The 16,501-nt window shown below is 21.0% G+C and overlaps 2 protein-coding genes across 2 annotated transcripts, besides 2 other annotated features; both read right to left on the bottom strand.

Moving 5' to 3' along the window:
- Nucleotides 1-353: 353 nt before the first annotated feature.
- Nucleotides 354-4,401, bottom strand: PRELSG_0023200 (surface-associated interspersed protein (SURFIN); the record flags this gene model as incomplete). Its single annotated transcript, XM_028680159.1, is given in 3 exon segments — nucleotides 354-1,531; nucleotides 1,534-2,914; nucleotides 3,034-4,401. Coding segments are annotated over 3 exon segments (3,927 nt in total).
- A 3,060-nt stretch (nucleotides 4,402-7,461) lies between these two features.
- Nucleotides 7,462-9,047: a repeat region.
- Nucleotides 9,048-9,356: 309 nt separating this feature from the next.
- Nucleotides 9,357-9,803: a repeat region.
- A 4,500-nt stretch (nucleotides 9,804-14,303) lies between these two features.
- Nucleotides 14,304-15,095, bottom strand: PRELSG_0023100 (hypothetical protein; the record flags this gene model as incomplete). The annotated part of the gene is made up of 1 exon (XM_028680148.1): nucleotides 14,304-15,095. The coding sequence occupies one exon, from the start codon at nucleotides 15,093-15,095 to the stop codon at nucleotides 14,304-14,306; it is 792 nt and encodes a 263-aa protein (XP_028531106.1).
- Between the last annotated feature and the right edge of the window lie 1,406 nt (nucleotides 15,096-16,501).

Raw genomic sequence — 16,501 nt, 5'->3', positions numbered from 1 at the left:
TAAGTAAAATAAACGAAAAAAAAAAAAAAAAAAATAAAAGTAAAAGTAAAAATAAAAATAAAAAAAAATATAGCTATGCATATATATATCTTTCTTTTTCTTTTTAACTATCGTCAGTGCATGGTTAGTATTTTTCTAATTAGTAATCTAACTTTATTCATTATAAAAAGTTAATAAAATCTTTGTTAACCAGTACATGAATAGTTTTATTTTTCTGATTGAAAAGACGACTTTTATTATTGCAAAGAATTATTAATATTTTTTATTAATAACTAGTTATCTATAAAGTAATTGGATAATTAATAAATAAATTAAAAAGTCATTAAGATATAGTGTACACAATATACTAGGTTTTATAGTATTGTAATATCCAATTCTTTTAAATCGTTTTCATCATTTTCGCCTTCTATCGCTTCTTCATCTTTGTTCTTTTTCATCAACATTTCATTTTTATTTTGTTTATTCCGTTTCTTTAAAATATTCCTTTGTCTTTCTTGCCACTGTTTCTCAATTATTTGTGTTTCCAACATGGAATTTATAACTTTTTCTCTTATATTATCCGTTATTTCTTTCATATGTATCATTTCCTTTTTCCAATTCAACTTTAATTCCTGAAACCAATCCTCTTTTTTCCAACACTCCCATTTTTCTTTCTTATTCTCTATCATAATATTCATTTCTCTTTCTTTTTCTATTTCATCTATTTTCTTATTTCCCGTTTCTTGTTCACGAAATTTCTCATGTTCTTTCTTTTGTTCTATGTATGATTTAAGAAACTCATTTTTCATTGACTCTATCTCTTCCTTTTTACATTGATCTAATACCATCATATGTATCTCTGCACACATACTATATATTAACCTTTCTTTCTTTATGTCTACTACTGCTACTTCTTTTATCTCATTTTCTAAGTTATTTTTTTTTTCCTCTACATTCTCCTCGTTTTCTTCTTTTATAAATTCATATTCTTCCTTCTCATATTCTTCTAACAACTCTGTAAACCATCCTTCCTTATAATAACCTATAAATACCTCCCTTTGTCTCTGTAGCCATTTCTTCCATATTTCTTTTTTCCTCTCTAATGTAGTATTACTCTCCATTTTATCTTGTATATCCATGACTTCTAATTTATCTTTTGTTTCTGCATACATATTCTCCTCCTTTTTCCATTCTTCTTTCAAGTTTTTAAACCATTCTTCCTTTTCCCATTTTTCCAATAGCCTTCTTTTTCTTTCTATCCATTTCTTTGATAGCATCTTCTGATTTTCTAATGCTGCATTACTGCTTTCTTTTTCTTCTCCTAATATGACTTCTTTGTCCATTATATTTTCAATTATTTCCTCGTTTTTTAACCATTCATTCAAGCAAATTTCTAAAAATTCTATTCTATTTAATTCCCACTCCTCTTTTTTACAATCCTGCATTATCATCATATGTATTTCTATTATAGTTTTTCTCTTCGGCTTCCTTCTCAATGTCATATAATTACTCTTTTTTTTTACTTCTTCTATCTTTCCTTCCATATGTTTCATTTTTTTTTTTTTTTTTTTTCCTTTTTAATTTCGTCTTCTTTTATATTTTTTTCTTCTTTATTAATTTTATCTATTTCTTTTACATTGGTTTCTTTTTTCTTTAATTCTTCCATCAACTTTATAAAGCACTCTTTCTTATTTTCATCCTCTAGCTTTTTACATATCTCTTCCCAATGTTTCTTCCATATAATCTTTTGCTTTTGTAACATGAGATTTTCAATTATTTCTTCATTAACTCCTAATAAGTTTTCTTTATTCACTTCTTCCATATATTTCTTTTCATTATTTATCCATTCTTGTTTCAATTCAATAAAACATTTTTCTTTTTTAAATTTCTCCAATTTCTCATTTTTTTTTTTTAATGTAATATTTTTCATTATTTCTTCTTCTATTTCTAAAAGTTCTTTTTCATTTGAATTATCCTGTAATTTTAATTCTCCTATGCATGTTTTAAAAAATTCTTTTTTGTTCCTTATCCACTCCTCTTTTTTGCATTCGTCTAATATCATCATATGTATCTCTATTCTTAATCTTGATATTAATTTATTTTTGATTGAATTATTATCTATTTTATTTTTTTTCTCAATCTCCCTTTCTATTTTTTCTCTATCTATTATTTCCATATTCTTTTTCATTTCTTCTTCTGTTTCATATTCTACTAACAATTTTTTTAACAATTCTTCGTCATCAAAAGTATGTAATTTATTTTGCTTTTGTATCCACTTCTTCCATATTATTTTTTGTGTGTCTAGTATGGTGTTAACCGCTCCCTTCTCTTTGGTTTCCATCATTTCTTCATTTTTTATCAATGGTATATATTTATTTACCTCATTTTTCCATTCTTTCTTTAAATTTTTAAACCATTGTTCCCTTTTCCATTTTTCTATCAACTTATTGTTCCTTTCTGTCCATATTTTCCATAAGGGTTTTTGTTCTAAAAAAATATTAGTAATTTTTTCTTGATCTGCTTCCATAATTAAGTGTTTATTAATTATATCCGAATAAATTCCTTCTTCTTTAAATTCTTCCAAGCAAATTTTTAGAAATTCTTTTCTAATCAATTCCCATTCCTCTTTTTGGAACTCCTCTAATACAATCATATGCACTTCAATTACAGCCTTCCATTTTAACTTTTTCCTTCTTTCTGCAATATTACTTTTTGTTTCCATATTTCTTTCATTATTTTCATTTTCCAATGCAATTTCGCATGTGGAACTGTTTTTCTCATTACATATTGGAAAGTTTTTCATATTGATCTCTGATTCTTTATCGGAAAATCCTACAAATATTGATTCATTATCTATCTGTACTTGCTTCTTTTTTCTCTCTGTTTTTTTTTTCTTTGATCTACTGTTACCCAGCCACGATCCAACGAAAGAACACTATTACAAAATATTAAATTTATAAAATATATCTCTTTTATTTTAATAATTTTAATCAAAATTTATAGTTAAAATAAGTACAGATATATGTATGCATTTATATAATAATTTTGTCTTACTCTATACAAAAATATAAAAAGGAGAAAAATTCCCAAAAATGATCCCAAGGCAGCTGAAAGAGGAATAATTGTAGATTTAGTTACTGTAGATGAACTTTTAATAGAAATACCCGAAGGCATATTCATATAACTTGTATTATTAACAGGAATGCTTGCAGATAAACCATGTACGGATGTAGTAGTTGTAAAATTAGTTAATACAACACTGGAATTTTGTTTTCTATTACTTAGTGTAGTTGAAGGTATTGATGTAATTGTATGTTTTGTTGTATTTGTATGTTTTGATGTAGTTACAGGTTTTGATCTAATTGAAGGTTTTGATGTAGTTGTAGGTTTTAATGTAGATAGGGATGCTGTTGTATTTGTAGATTTTAATGTAGATGAGGGTGATGGTGTATTTTTAGCTTTTGGTACATTTGTTGATGTAGTTGAAGGTACTTTTGCAGATATGGGTGTAGTTTCTCGTGCAGTTGAAGGTGTAGGTGTGGGCATAGATGTAGTTGTAAGTGCAGTTGTAGATGTAGATTCATTTTTAGATGTAGTTGTAGGTGCAGTTGTAGATGCAATTGTAGGTATAGTTGAGGATATAATGGTATATGTATCTGTAGATGCATTTACTATATGTGCAGATGTAGTTGTAGTATTAAGAGCAGTATTGTGTGCAATAGTTTTAATTGATGTTACATTTCTATTAGGAATTTGTGGGGATGCTAAAGGAGAAAATGAACTTTGTTTACTTGAATTACTCGTCATTTTTTTTTGTATCTGGTTATATTTATCACAACTCTCATTTGAAAACATACCCATATTGATCAATGTACAATTATGAGAAATTTTGAAATCTTGATCTTTTCCATTGCTATCATTCGTACTCCATGAATTGTTTTTTATAAATCTATCCTTTTCTTCATTTATCCATTTATTATAATTTAAACATTCCTCATTTGTCCCTTTTAATTTGAGGACTTGAAAATGTTCATCTCTTTCTTCACAGAAATCTATTATCTTGTTCCTTTTATCTCTTTTTTCTTTTGGATAAGTACTAGGAATTCTTATACATTGAAGATTGGGATATTGACGTATTTTTGTATTTATATGTTGTTCAATTTCTTTCCATAGTTCTTCAGGATCTCCATCAACTTGTAATTTTATCACTTTTACTCCCATAAAATCTTCTTTTGTGTCATCTACGTTACCATTGAAATCTCTACATTGTTTTCTTTTTTTTGTTTTATTTCTTTCTCTACTAATATTCTGAAGTTTATTATCAAACTCATTAGTAACTTGACTCTTCCATCTATCATATCCAGCTCCATATTGTGAAGCACTTCTAGTTTTTCTTCTATTGATTTTTCTTTCAGTATTCATTCAATGCTCACTCTTAATTATGTTTATTATTTTTATTATTTAGTTTGTATATATAACTTAAAAAAAGAGTATATATATATATATTCATATAATTATTCAAATGCCAATTTTATATTACTTAAAAATAGTACTAAAGTATTCAAATATTGCAAATAAAGATAACAATAGTCAAAAAGGTAGGGTTATTTATTTTTATTTTTGTATAAAATTTATTTAAAAAATTTGTGTGTAAATTAGATAAATTTGTAAATATATTAGTGTTTTTGCAGGTTGTTATAATACTATTAAACATATTAATAGATTTTGTATTAAATCGTTATATTTCTTAAATGTAAATATTTCATAATAAGAAGTTATTTATAATTTGTTTTTCATAGTAATTTATAATAATGTAGTTATTTTTAGATAAAATTAAGGCCTCTTAGAAAAAAATAAAACAATAACTTAAATAAAAGTATATTATATAAAATAAAAATTAATAAGATAGTAAAGAAAAAAATTATTTTACAAAAAATTCTTATATAAATGTATTATATTTCATTTTTGTTACTGTAAATTATTGAATAAACTGAGTTTTTAATTCAAATATATAAAGCATGATTTTTATTCGCGTCGAATATTTTTCCTAACATTTTCTATCTATTTAAAAAAATTTCTTGATAAATATGAATATTCAGATTGAAAAAAAACACTTTTTTGAGAAATAAGTATTTTTTTTAGAAGCATTAAATTAAAAAATCATAATTTTGTTGGTTCACTTTTGCGTTTATAATTATATATAAGGAATTTAAAATTTTAAATTTAAATATATAATTTTAAGTTTAATTTAAAGAAAAAATATTGTAAAAAAAATTATTATAATTCCTAATGAATTTTTTTTTTTAACTATTGAAGGGTTATATATTTTAGTAGTTTTTATTTTATTCTCATCAAGTTATTTCAAAGATAATTTTTCTGATCTTTATGTCGATTTTCTATGATCTTCTCTATTTTTTTTATTATAATTTTGTGATACATTTTTATTTCTAGAATATTAAAATTCTTAGATCATAAAATATATTTTTTAATTACCAATGTAATTTTATATATATTGATATATTAAAAAGTGTAACAATTAAAAATAATTTGAAATATGAAAATTTTTTAAAATAGGAATAAATAAAATTATAAAAGGAAAAAGGCTAGAAAATTTATATATTTGTTGAAAAAAATAAAAAAATAGTTGCATATGCTATATATTATCAATACATTAAAAAAATATATACGTTATCCGAATTAAGCTCAAAAAAAAAAAAAAAAAGTAATAAGTTCAAGATGACTTTTTTTTTTCTTTATAGTTATAATATTTACTAAAGTATGTGATAAAAAGAATCTTACAAAAAATTAAAAATCATTTATTTTTTTAAATTTTACTTATATTATTTCCATTTATAAATAACACCCAATAATATCACTTCATTTACAAAAAACAAATGACAAAATATTAATTTTTACATTTTTGTTTAAGATATATGTTTGCTATAATACTTTTTAAAATATACAAAATATTAAATTTTAAGTTGAAGTATGGTATTATATTTTAAATGCTTTTTATTGTTATGATTGCTTAGTGATTTATTAATTGCCCATTAGAATATTTCGCTAGAGTATTGAATGTACAAATTAATGAAGAGCATGCATAAAAAATTATACTGATATTTTTTTTATACTTATTTTTATTTTAAATTTAAGTAAATTTATAAAATGTAAATTTAATTATATAAATTTTATTATCTCAGAGAAATTTATTTATTTTAGCAAAGGTGCATTATATTTTTGTTAAAATAAGTTGATATTCTCTTATGAATTATAATTATGTAAAGTAGTTTAATAGCAACGAATAACAAAATTTAATTTAAAGTTATTTAAATATCTTTAAAAACATAAAAATTAAAAAAAATATATATATACTTTTTATTTATATTAAAATAAAAAGTTTAATATTCTTTCTTTAAATACTTCAAAAAAAATAAAGAAAATAAAAAAAATAATTATGCATTTTTCATGGAATCAGTATACGAATAAATTTGCATTTTCCTGATTAGAAAGATGACTTTTATTACTATAAAGGTTTAATAATATTTTCTATTAATCAATTAGATATTTTTTAACAAAAACAGGATCTTTCATGTTCCTATAAATATTACTAATATGTTACAATTAATTTTTTAAAGATATATTTTATATTATTTGATTGATATTTTTCTTTTTTTTTTTTTTTTTTGTTAGAATGCTTTTTCACTGCTTTTCCAATTGAGAATTTTTATTAACAATATAAAAAGAAAAGGAAAAAAATATATTGTGTATGGTTTATAAGCATCAATATTTTGATTATTTAAAATATTTCAAAATTTGAAGTTATATGTATAGTATTTATAAAACATTAAATTTGTCCCTTTTTAATTTTTTATTAATTTATTTTTCTATAAACAATAAGTTTAATTTGAATAGAAAAGAATTCATAATTGTAGATTATCATTAGGTATTTTTTCTTTATTCTAGAATATAAAGTTTACCCGTTGATATTTAATCTATAGAATTTACATTTTATAATAGATTATTAGTTAATAAAATATATTATTAACCTTTTGTAGTATGTTAAGCTAAGTTACTGGTCGTGTATATACAAGTTAGCCATGCACTGACACTAGTTTTAAAAAAAAAAAAAAATATAAAGTTATTTTTTGGTTTGTTTGTTTATTTTATTTTTTATACATCTTTGTAATTAAAAAAAAAAAAAAATTAAATTTTTTTTTTTTTTGTGGTTGACGTTTGTTCGAATTAAAAAGAGAATTTATTTGTGTTACATGAAAAACTTAAAGAAACAAAAAGTATAATGTTTATGTTGTATTCGATGAGTATACATTGAAGTAACATTGAATAAATTAAAGTTTTGATTTTATTAATTGTTATAATTTGTTTATATGTTCTTTAATTAAAAGAAGATACTAATTCTTTGTAAATAAAAATTCATTTATAATAATTAATAGGTCTATTAAAGGATTCAGTATTAATTATACATGCTCTTTATTAATTTGTTTGTTTAATACTCTAGCAAAGTCATTAAGCGCCAAATTAATAAATCAATTGGCGACAGAGGCAGGATATTCGAAACCAACGCAAATAGAACCCCATTGGATTAGCAAAGTTCAAGATGAAATAAAATATCAAAAGGATTAGATTCGAGACATTTAAAGAAATAGTAAATTTCAATGAAACATATATATTTAAAGTAAAGGAAACCGAGGAGTTCACTAAAATCAAAACTCCAAATGGAATAACAGAAATTGAAGAGGAAGAAATAGATGATTATTTCTTGTGGTTTGAAACATTCGAAAATAAGATAAGGATGCAAAGATTAACAAATATTAAAACCTGTTTGATATTGGAATCACTGTTATCAAGAGCTCATGACAGAAAAATATTCAAGTCATGTGAAGACGAGGAAATAAAGAATATAATGCAGTTGAAAATTAAACTAGCCAGGAAGATCTTTATAGACAACGATGAGCAAATAGAACATATAATAAAGTTCGGAACTGCTAAGCGTGACTCAAGTTTAAAAGAAGCTATAAATTCATTTATCAAAGATTGTTTGATATATGCTAATAGTTGTTTATTCTTCAATGAGGTCAATGATGTTACTACAAATTATTTATGGAAATATTTTAAGAGACGTGTTTCAAAAGAAAATCTAATTCAGATACCCGGTTATTATCCAATAGACAAGACATTTATGGAAACCTTATCTTCTGCATCAATGAATATAAAAAGAACCTCCAAGAGAGAAATAAGATCTGATGTTATAGTATATTCTGTAAATCAAAATTATGATAGGGATACAGCAAAATATAAAAATAAACTTATTATTAAATGCTATTGTTGTGGTAATAAAGGCCATTTAAAAAAAATTGTGAGTATAGAAAAGAGAGATGTAAAAATTGTTATATGATAGGAAATTTGGAAAAAGTATATCCAAAAAAAGTCATAAGAGATAAAAAGGATAGAATTAAAGGAATAATAACTGATAAAATATATGATATGCACGTTAAGATGTTTAAAAATGAAACCAATCCACAGAGGATCCGTCAAATGCAAATATATCTTGATAAACAGATGGAATACATCACAAAAAAAAAGGAGAGAACAAAAGAAGGTATAAAGAAAAACAACAAGCTAAGGAAAGTGATGAAGATTTGACTCGAAAAAGAAATAGAGCTGAAAATATTATTGAACGAGATAAATCATCAAAAGAGTCTGATGACAATGATTATTCAGAATAATCAAAAGGAGACATATCTTGTGTTAATAGAATTGAATATTGTGAAGACAATCATGATTGTGAGAAGTATAGAGAAGATTAGTAGAATTTAATGGAAAAGTATAGTAAATATCTTGCTAGACTCAGGAGAAGATGCAAATACGATATCAACTCACACTGCAAAAGAATTAAATATAGAGACTGATTTAACAATTCTATTTTTTTCAATTAGATGATTATTTGTTAGTAATAATGGGAGAAAATCTAAAAAGGTTGCAATAAAGATGCTATCTAATGGCAGAACAATTAAAATAAGGTTTGTAATCGTAGAGGGAAATAAACCTCTAATTTTACTTAGCATGACGATAATGAAACGATTAAGACTTAATATTCAAGAAGAATATGAAAAGAATGCATATATTACGGAAGTTAAAGCTGAAAATACAGAAGAAAAAGTGAAAAAATCAAATCAAAAAATAATACAAAATTTTATTGACAAATCTGATTTAAATGGCCTGAAGAATAAAGATAGAATGAAAAATTTATTAGAAAAGAGCGTTAATCAATGAATAAATTCATTTTCCTTAATTAATGTACAGTTTGAGGTTTATCTTAATAAAACTTATATATATGTTCGTAGTTAATATCATAGTACTAAATAATTATTTCTTTATCTAGGAGTACAATACAATGCAATAAGTTAAGTTACTTGAACCTTAACCCACTTAGTGCGTCTCATTACTATTTGTTTTTTGACACATCTCGGTTATGATTATATTATATCTTTTTTTTTTACTTTTTTTTTATTTACGAAAAAAAAAAAATATACTTTTTATTATTATTATTATTATTATTACTATTTTTTTTTCGGAGAATGAATTTCTATGGAGAAACATTGAAAAAGAAAAGGATAGCAAGTGGATTGCTTTTATTTTATTTAAATTCTATAGACTTTTATTTTCTTAAAGTGATTTAATTAATTTTGTATTATAAATTTAGAATCTATAACACAAAATTATAAAGGGGTCCTAAAACTTGCTCTTTATTAACTTGGATATTCATTACTTTTATCTAAGTCTTTGAATATTCAATTAATAAATCAATAGTATAAACATTATACTTTTTCATTTCTTAAGTTTTTCATGTAACTAAAAATTAATTCTCTTTTTAATTTTAACAAACGTCAACAAAAAAAAAAAAAAAAAAATAATTTTATTTTTTTTTTTAATTACAAAGATGTATATACAATAAAATAAACAAGCAAACAAAAATAACTTTATATATATATATATTTTTTTTTTTTTGAACTAGAGTCAGGATATGGCTAATTTCTATTTTCCTGACCGATAGCTCATTTTATTTTTACAAAAGATTAATAACAATTTGTTTATTAACCATTAGTAAGCTAACTTTATTTTATAAAAGCTTAATAACATTTTTTTGTTAACAATACTCCACCACTGGTCAATGAATAAATTAATTACCCTTAATTAATATTCAGTTTTAAGTTTTGTCTCTATAAAGCTTATTTATATATACATAATTAATTGAATAGCATTAGGTGATTTATTAATTGGCTGCTTAATGACTTTGCTAGGGTAATAAACAAACAAATTAATAAAGAGAATGTATAACTAAATATACGTTTTTAAATATATATATATATATATATATATATATATATATATATATATATAATGGTTTCTTATGATTCATAATATTTAATTTGGATATTAAATTTTACTGTATCTTTTAATAGATATGTTAAACTGTTATAAAAGAGTTTTTATTTACAAAGAATCAGTTTATTCTTTTAATTAAAGACATACAAATAAATTGCAACAATTAATAAAGTCAAAATTATAATTTATTCGATCTTATTTTAAACATATACATTGAATATTACATAAGCATTATACTTTTTCATTCATTAAGTTTCTCATGTAACACAAATAAATTCCCTTTTTAATTCAAACGTCAATCGGCAATCCCCCTCAAAAAAAAAAATAATTTTAATTTTTTTTTTTTTAATTACAAAGATGTATATAAAAAAAAAAATAAACAAACAAAAAAAAATAACTTCATATTTTTTTTTTTTAACTAGCGTCAGTGAATGGCTAACTTGTACATACACGACTAGTAAACTATCTTAGTGTACTACAAAAGGTTAATAACATATTTTATTAATCATTAAACGATTCGTAAGACCAAATTTTATTTTGTTTTGCCTAGGAGTACATTTCATCTAAAATCTAAAATTATTATCAATGTGACCAACTTAGTGTGATTAATAGAAGTTTTTTTTTAGAGAATATCTCTGTTATAATTACATTAATGTCTTTTTATTTTTTTTTTAAATTTTTTTTGTGAAAAAAATGAATGAGAAAAGAACGGTAAATGGATTGTGTCAATTAAATTTTTTAACTTATTATAGATTTTAATTTTTTTTAAAATTGATTTATTAAATTTTGTATTATATAAAAACTTTAATACAAAATTATAAAGGAATTCTAAAATTTGCTCTTTATTAACATGGATATTCATCACTTTTATTAAAATCGTTAAATAACCAATTGATAAATCAATCACTTATCGGAAGCTATGATATTATTTATATTTTGCTCTCTCTGGTTTTTTATATAACTTTTAACTCCTTTTCTGTATTTCTTTATTAATTCTTCTATTCTTATCATCCTAATTTTCAAGTTGCGAAAGGTTATTTCTATCAGAAATGCCGAAATAATTTTTTTGTTTTAATACTTTTGTAGCTTTTAATTTCCTTTTATGATTATCAATTACTTGTATTTAATTTCTCATTTGTCCTTCGTATATTTCATTTGTTTTATTATTTAATAGTTTTATCTTTGATAAAGGAATCTGTATTTTCTTGCTTCTTGTTTTATTGTCTGCTCAAAGACTTTGCTAGAGCATTGAACAAACAAATTAATAAAAAGCATGTATAATTAAATATACGTTTATATATATATATATACTTATTTTTATTATATATATATTTGTATTTAATAATGTATAATATTTATATTACTGGTTAATAAAAAAAATTGTTATTAACCTTGTGTAAAATAAAAATAAGCTACCCAATTAGGAAAATATAAGTCATCCATTCACTGACGCTATTTAAAAAAAATATATATAAATTCATTTTTTTTTTTTGTTCATCTTATTTTATATATATCTTAGTAATTAAAAAAAAAAAATTTTAAATTATGTTTTTTTTTTATTTCCGGTTGTCGTTTGTTCTAATTAAAAAGAGAATTAATTTTTACTTACATAAAAACTCAATATATGAAAAAGTATAATATTTATGTTGTATTCAATGTGTATATATTTAAATAATATTGAATAAATCAGAGTTTAATTTTTTTTATTTGTTATGAATTTTTTGTATGTGTTTTTAATTAAAAGAATGAACTTATTCTTTGTAAATAAAAACATATTTATAAAAATAAACATATATCTGTTAAACAATACAGAATAATTTAATGTATAATATAAATATTATACCTTATAAAATGCCGATATATATATAAATGTATATTTAGTTATACATGCTTTTTATTAATTTGTTTGTTCAATACACTAGAGGAATCATTAAACAGGCAATTAATAAATCACTGACTGGTAGCTTATTTTATTTTACAAAAGGTTAATAACAATTTTTTTAATAACCACCGAATTAATATAGAGCAAATTTTAGGACTCCTTTTTTAATTTTTATTTAAAGTTTTAATATATTCCAAAATTAATAAAATCATTTTTTTTTATGTATGTAAAAAAAAAAAAATAGACTAAAAAAAAATAATAAAAAATTAGTATAATTATAGCCGAGATCTTCAAAAAAAAACTTTTATTAGATACCTAAGTTGGCCACATTGTTAGTATTTTAGATTTTACATACAATGTACTCCTAGGTAAGGCAAAATAAAATTTTATCTTACTAATTAGTTAGTATTTTTCAATTAATCACGTAAATATATAAATTTGTTTTAATAAAGGAAAAACTTAAAACTGCACATAAATTAAGGGTAATAAATTTATCCATTTATCGATATGACAGCAAAAAAGTTACATTGAAAGCCCCTCATATATAAAAGAAAAAAGTCATTTTCTTTTTTTTTTAAAATAGCAAATGAATGACTAGTATGTTTTTTCCTTACAAACAACTATTATTTTTATAAAATGTTAATAATATATTTTATTAACCAAAATTATAAAAATTATTTATATAATTCAATAGTTGCATATTTCAGATATAAAAATTTTGTATATTGTTTTCACAAAAATATCTTTTCTTTTATATATATAATTATTAATAAGAAAAAATTATTAAAAAAAATTAAAATAAAAGGAACGTTAATTTTAATTCTATTTTATGAATATTTAGTATAAGATACAATTTAAGCAATTATCCTTTAAAGTATAATTATACAATACGAATACTTTGCTCAATATATCCTTTATTTTAACTAAATAAACATTTAAATAATAATTAAAATCTAGAATATAAATTAATAAATTAAATATTAAAATATCTATAACTTATATATACAATAAATTAAGTTGCATTTTTTAAAATAACTATAATTATAAAATTTTAAATTATATTTTATTCAATATTGAAAAAAATATACTTATAATGTTAAAATATCAGCATTTCAGATGTATTACAAAATTAATTAAACATTTCTAAGCAAATAATTATAGAAATTATTTTATAAAGAATCTTATTCTTAAATATATATATATGAATAAACAAAATATTATTTTCGACTTACAATTTGAATTATTACTCCTTTTTGTTATAAGTAGTCTAATTATTCTACAAATTTTATTAATAACGATGATTGAACTTTTGATATATTTTAAAAAAATCATATATATTAACATTCTACATGATTTGAATACATGGAATTTTTAATAATGATTTTTTATTTTACAATATTTTATTCTTTAGGATATTTCAGAGTATTTATTGATTATAAAAGAATCTTTACAAAATAAAAACTTTCATAAAAATTAATGCTAATAAATTTTTATTCATATGTTTTTTTGTAATTCTCTTTTATTACTCAATACAAAAAAATAAAATTGTAAAAATAAAAATAGTTGCAAAGTTTTTTTATTAAGTAATTTCTTCTGAAAAAAAATAAAATTTAAAAAAAAATTATTGCGCAAAAACTAAAAATATAACAAGAATAATGTTCATAAAAAAATTATTTTTTTTTTTAATATAACTAGATGCAAACATTTTTAGCTAAATTTTATATTTACATTCTTAAATACATTTCTAAATAAGTTAATTCTTTATATAATATCACAAATTCACATATGTAACATGGCTCATAAGTAATTTTATTAGCCAGTTTTTAAAACTATTTTTTTAATATATTTACATCCCTATTTATTTCTTTTTAAATTTTTTAAATATTTCCCTATTTAGTTTAAAACTGAAAATTTTTGATAACATTATGATTTGCTTTTTAAAAACTATGGAGATATTTTACTATTCTCTATTTCTTCATAGTACCTTCTTAAATTTTTTACATAATGAACTTATTATCACTTACCGTTTTTATCAATTTTAGTCTAACTTTTTTTTAAGTATACTATTATGTTCTTTTGTCATAAATTTATGCATCTCATTCATTAAGTATTCTTCTCTAATATTTTTCCATGATATTTCATAACTTTGGAGATATATCTTAATTAATAATTCTACATCAGTTTGGTCCATCACATCAATAAAAAATCTTGTTTGTGATAATTCATCTTCCATCTTCAATTTTATCAAAAAAATATACCATTTATTCCATAATGCTCCTTTTTGATCATCAGTCATATCCTCTAGATCCCGCATGTTTTTAAATTCTTCCTTCATAGATTCAAGAAGATTATGCCAATGTGCATCTATTAATTTATCATAATGCTTCTTCATTTGAAAACAATGATTTATAGTATTCATCTCCTTTTGATCACTTACAATTAATTTAAAATTTTCCTTAAATAATTCATAAATTGTTACAACAGTTGCGTATTTTTCTTGATCAGTTGAAATAGTAAATTTTCCATCTATAATATTATGAATAAATCTTTTCAAGTCATCTTGGTTTTTTAATAAATCTTTTTTCTCATCAACTGGAATATTATTAAATGCTTTTAGGACAATTTCAGTTATATTATTCTTAATTATTTTTAGCGCATTATATGAAAAATTATTTTCAAGACTTAAATCTATCTTTTTAGAATATTTCCTATTTCTTAAGTTATTATAAGTGTCCTTGGAATGAGAAATAACCTTCAATGATAAACATGGAGCTATTATGTTAAGAACTATTAGATAAATGAAGAAACAAAATAATTTTGAAGTATTCATTTTAGGTTTAATAAATAAATATAAATAAATGATTTTTTATGTAATAATGCCTATTTTTAAGTAAATAACGAGCAGCTCATATGGAATTATATTTTTTATTTTATCATGTATTAATAATATGTTAACAAACAATTTTTTTCAATAAAGAATAAATTTTTCTTAAATTTATTATAATTGATTTTTTTTTCTTTTTTCTATTATATTTGCACATAAATGCAGTATTTAGTCACTCTAATATACAAATTTTTTAAATGTAAATAACTAAAACAAATTGTTAAAAAAAGTTTTAAAAATAAGATATATAGAATTTTTTATTATTCTATTTAACATACTTGTATCGCATGTATTATACATTCATTTATTTTTTAATTCAATTTATTAAAGAAGAAAATTATTATGTATATTATTACAACTTTTAATCCGTTTCATTATCTTATTATAATTTCTCTTATTATTGTCTATTTTTTAAAATATAAGAAAATTACTTTTATATTTTCTTGTCTTCAAAACATTTAGTTATTACTCAAATTTTTATAATAAATTGTTAATATATTATGATTTGTCTTTTTTTTTATATAATAATTTTTAATTTTGCAAATTTTATTAATTTATCTTTTATAATAAAACATAATTCATGATTATAATTGCTTTATTTTATATTCTACATGAAAAAAAAATACAATTTTTTGTTATTTCGTTGTGTCAATATATGTGCATTTTTTATTTTTAAAAAAATAATTATTGATATGAAAATAAATTAATATAGTGTAGTATAAAACTTAATGGACTTTATTAATAATGTATCATTTACGTAAATAATGTATTTGTATTAGAAAAGTAAAAATAAATAAATTAAAAAATATTTAAAAAAAAGAGAAAAAATATTTGATGAAAATACATATTAATAAAAAATAAGTAAAACCATCAAAATAATCATTCATTTTCCTAAAAGCAAAATTAAAAAAAGTGACTAATTAAACTATTTTTATTTCCTTTTATTTAAACATTAGAAAGTAGTTAATATATTTTTTTTTAACTTATTTCTCATAGAGTTTTTTTTATAAAATATTTATTATGGTCTTTAAATGCGTTATTTAAAAAAAAAAACTAAACAATAAAATGTATTATCCATTATGTTTTAATTCCTAAAAAATGTAAAAAAATTAAAAATTTTTCTTCCCAAAAGATATTTATATATTCATGAGAAAAATAAAGTGTATTAATAATATGTTTCCTTTTTTTTATTAAATTAAACTGCAAGTATTAGTTAACAAAAATATCGTTTTCTATATGAATATAATTGCTTTTGTTATAATGTGTTATACATTTTGTTTAATATGATTATTTATGTTATAATATAATAATTATTTTTATTGTTATTATTAAATACATATAAATAAAAAGTG

Source organism: Plasmodium relictum, assembly GCF_900005765.1.
Source record: "Plasmodium relictum strain SGS1 genome assembly, contig: PRELSG_00_v1_296, whole genome shotgun sequence".
Lineage (NCBI taxonomy): Eukaryota > Apicomplexa > Aconoidasida > Haemosporida > Plasmodiidae > Plasmodium > Plasmodium relictum.
This window is presented reverse-complemented; position numbering and strand designations above follow the sequence as displayed.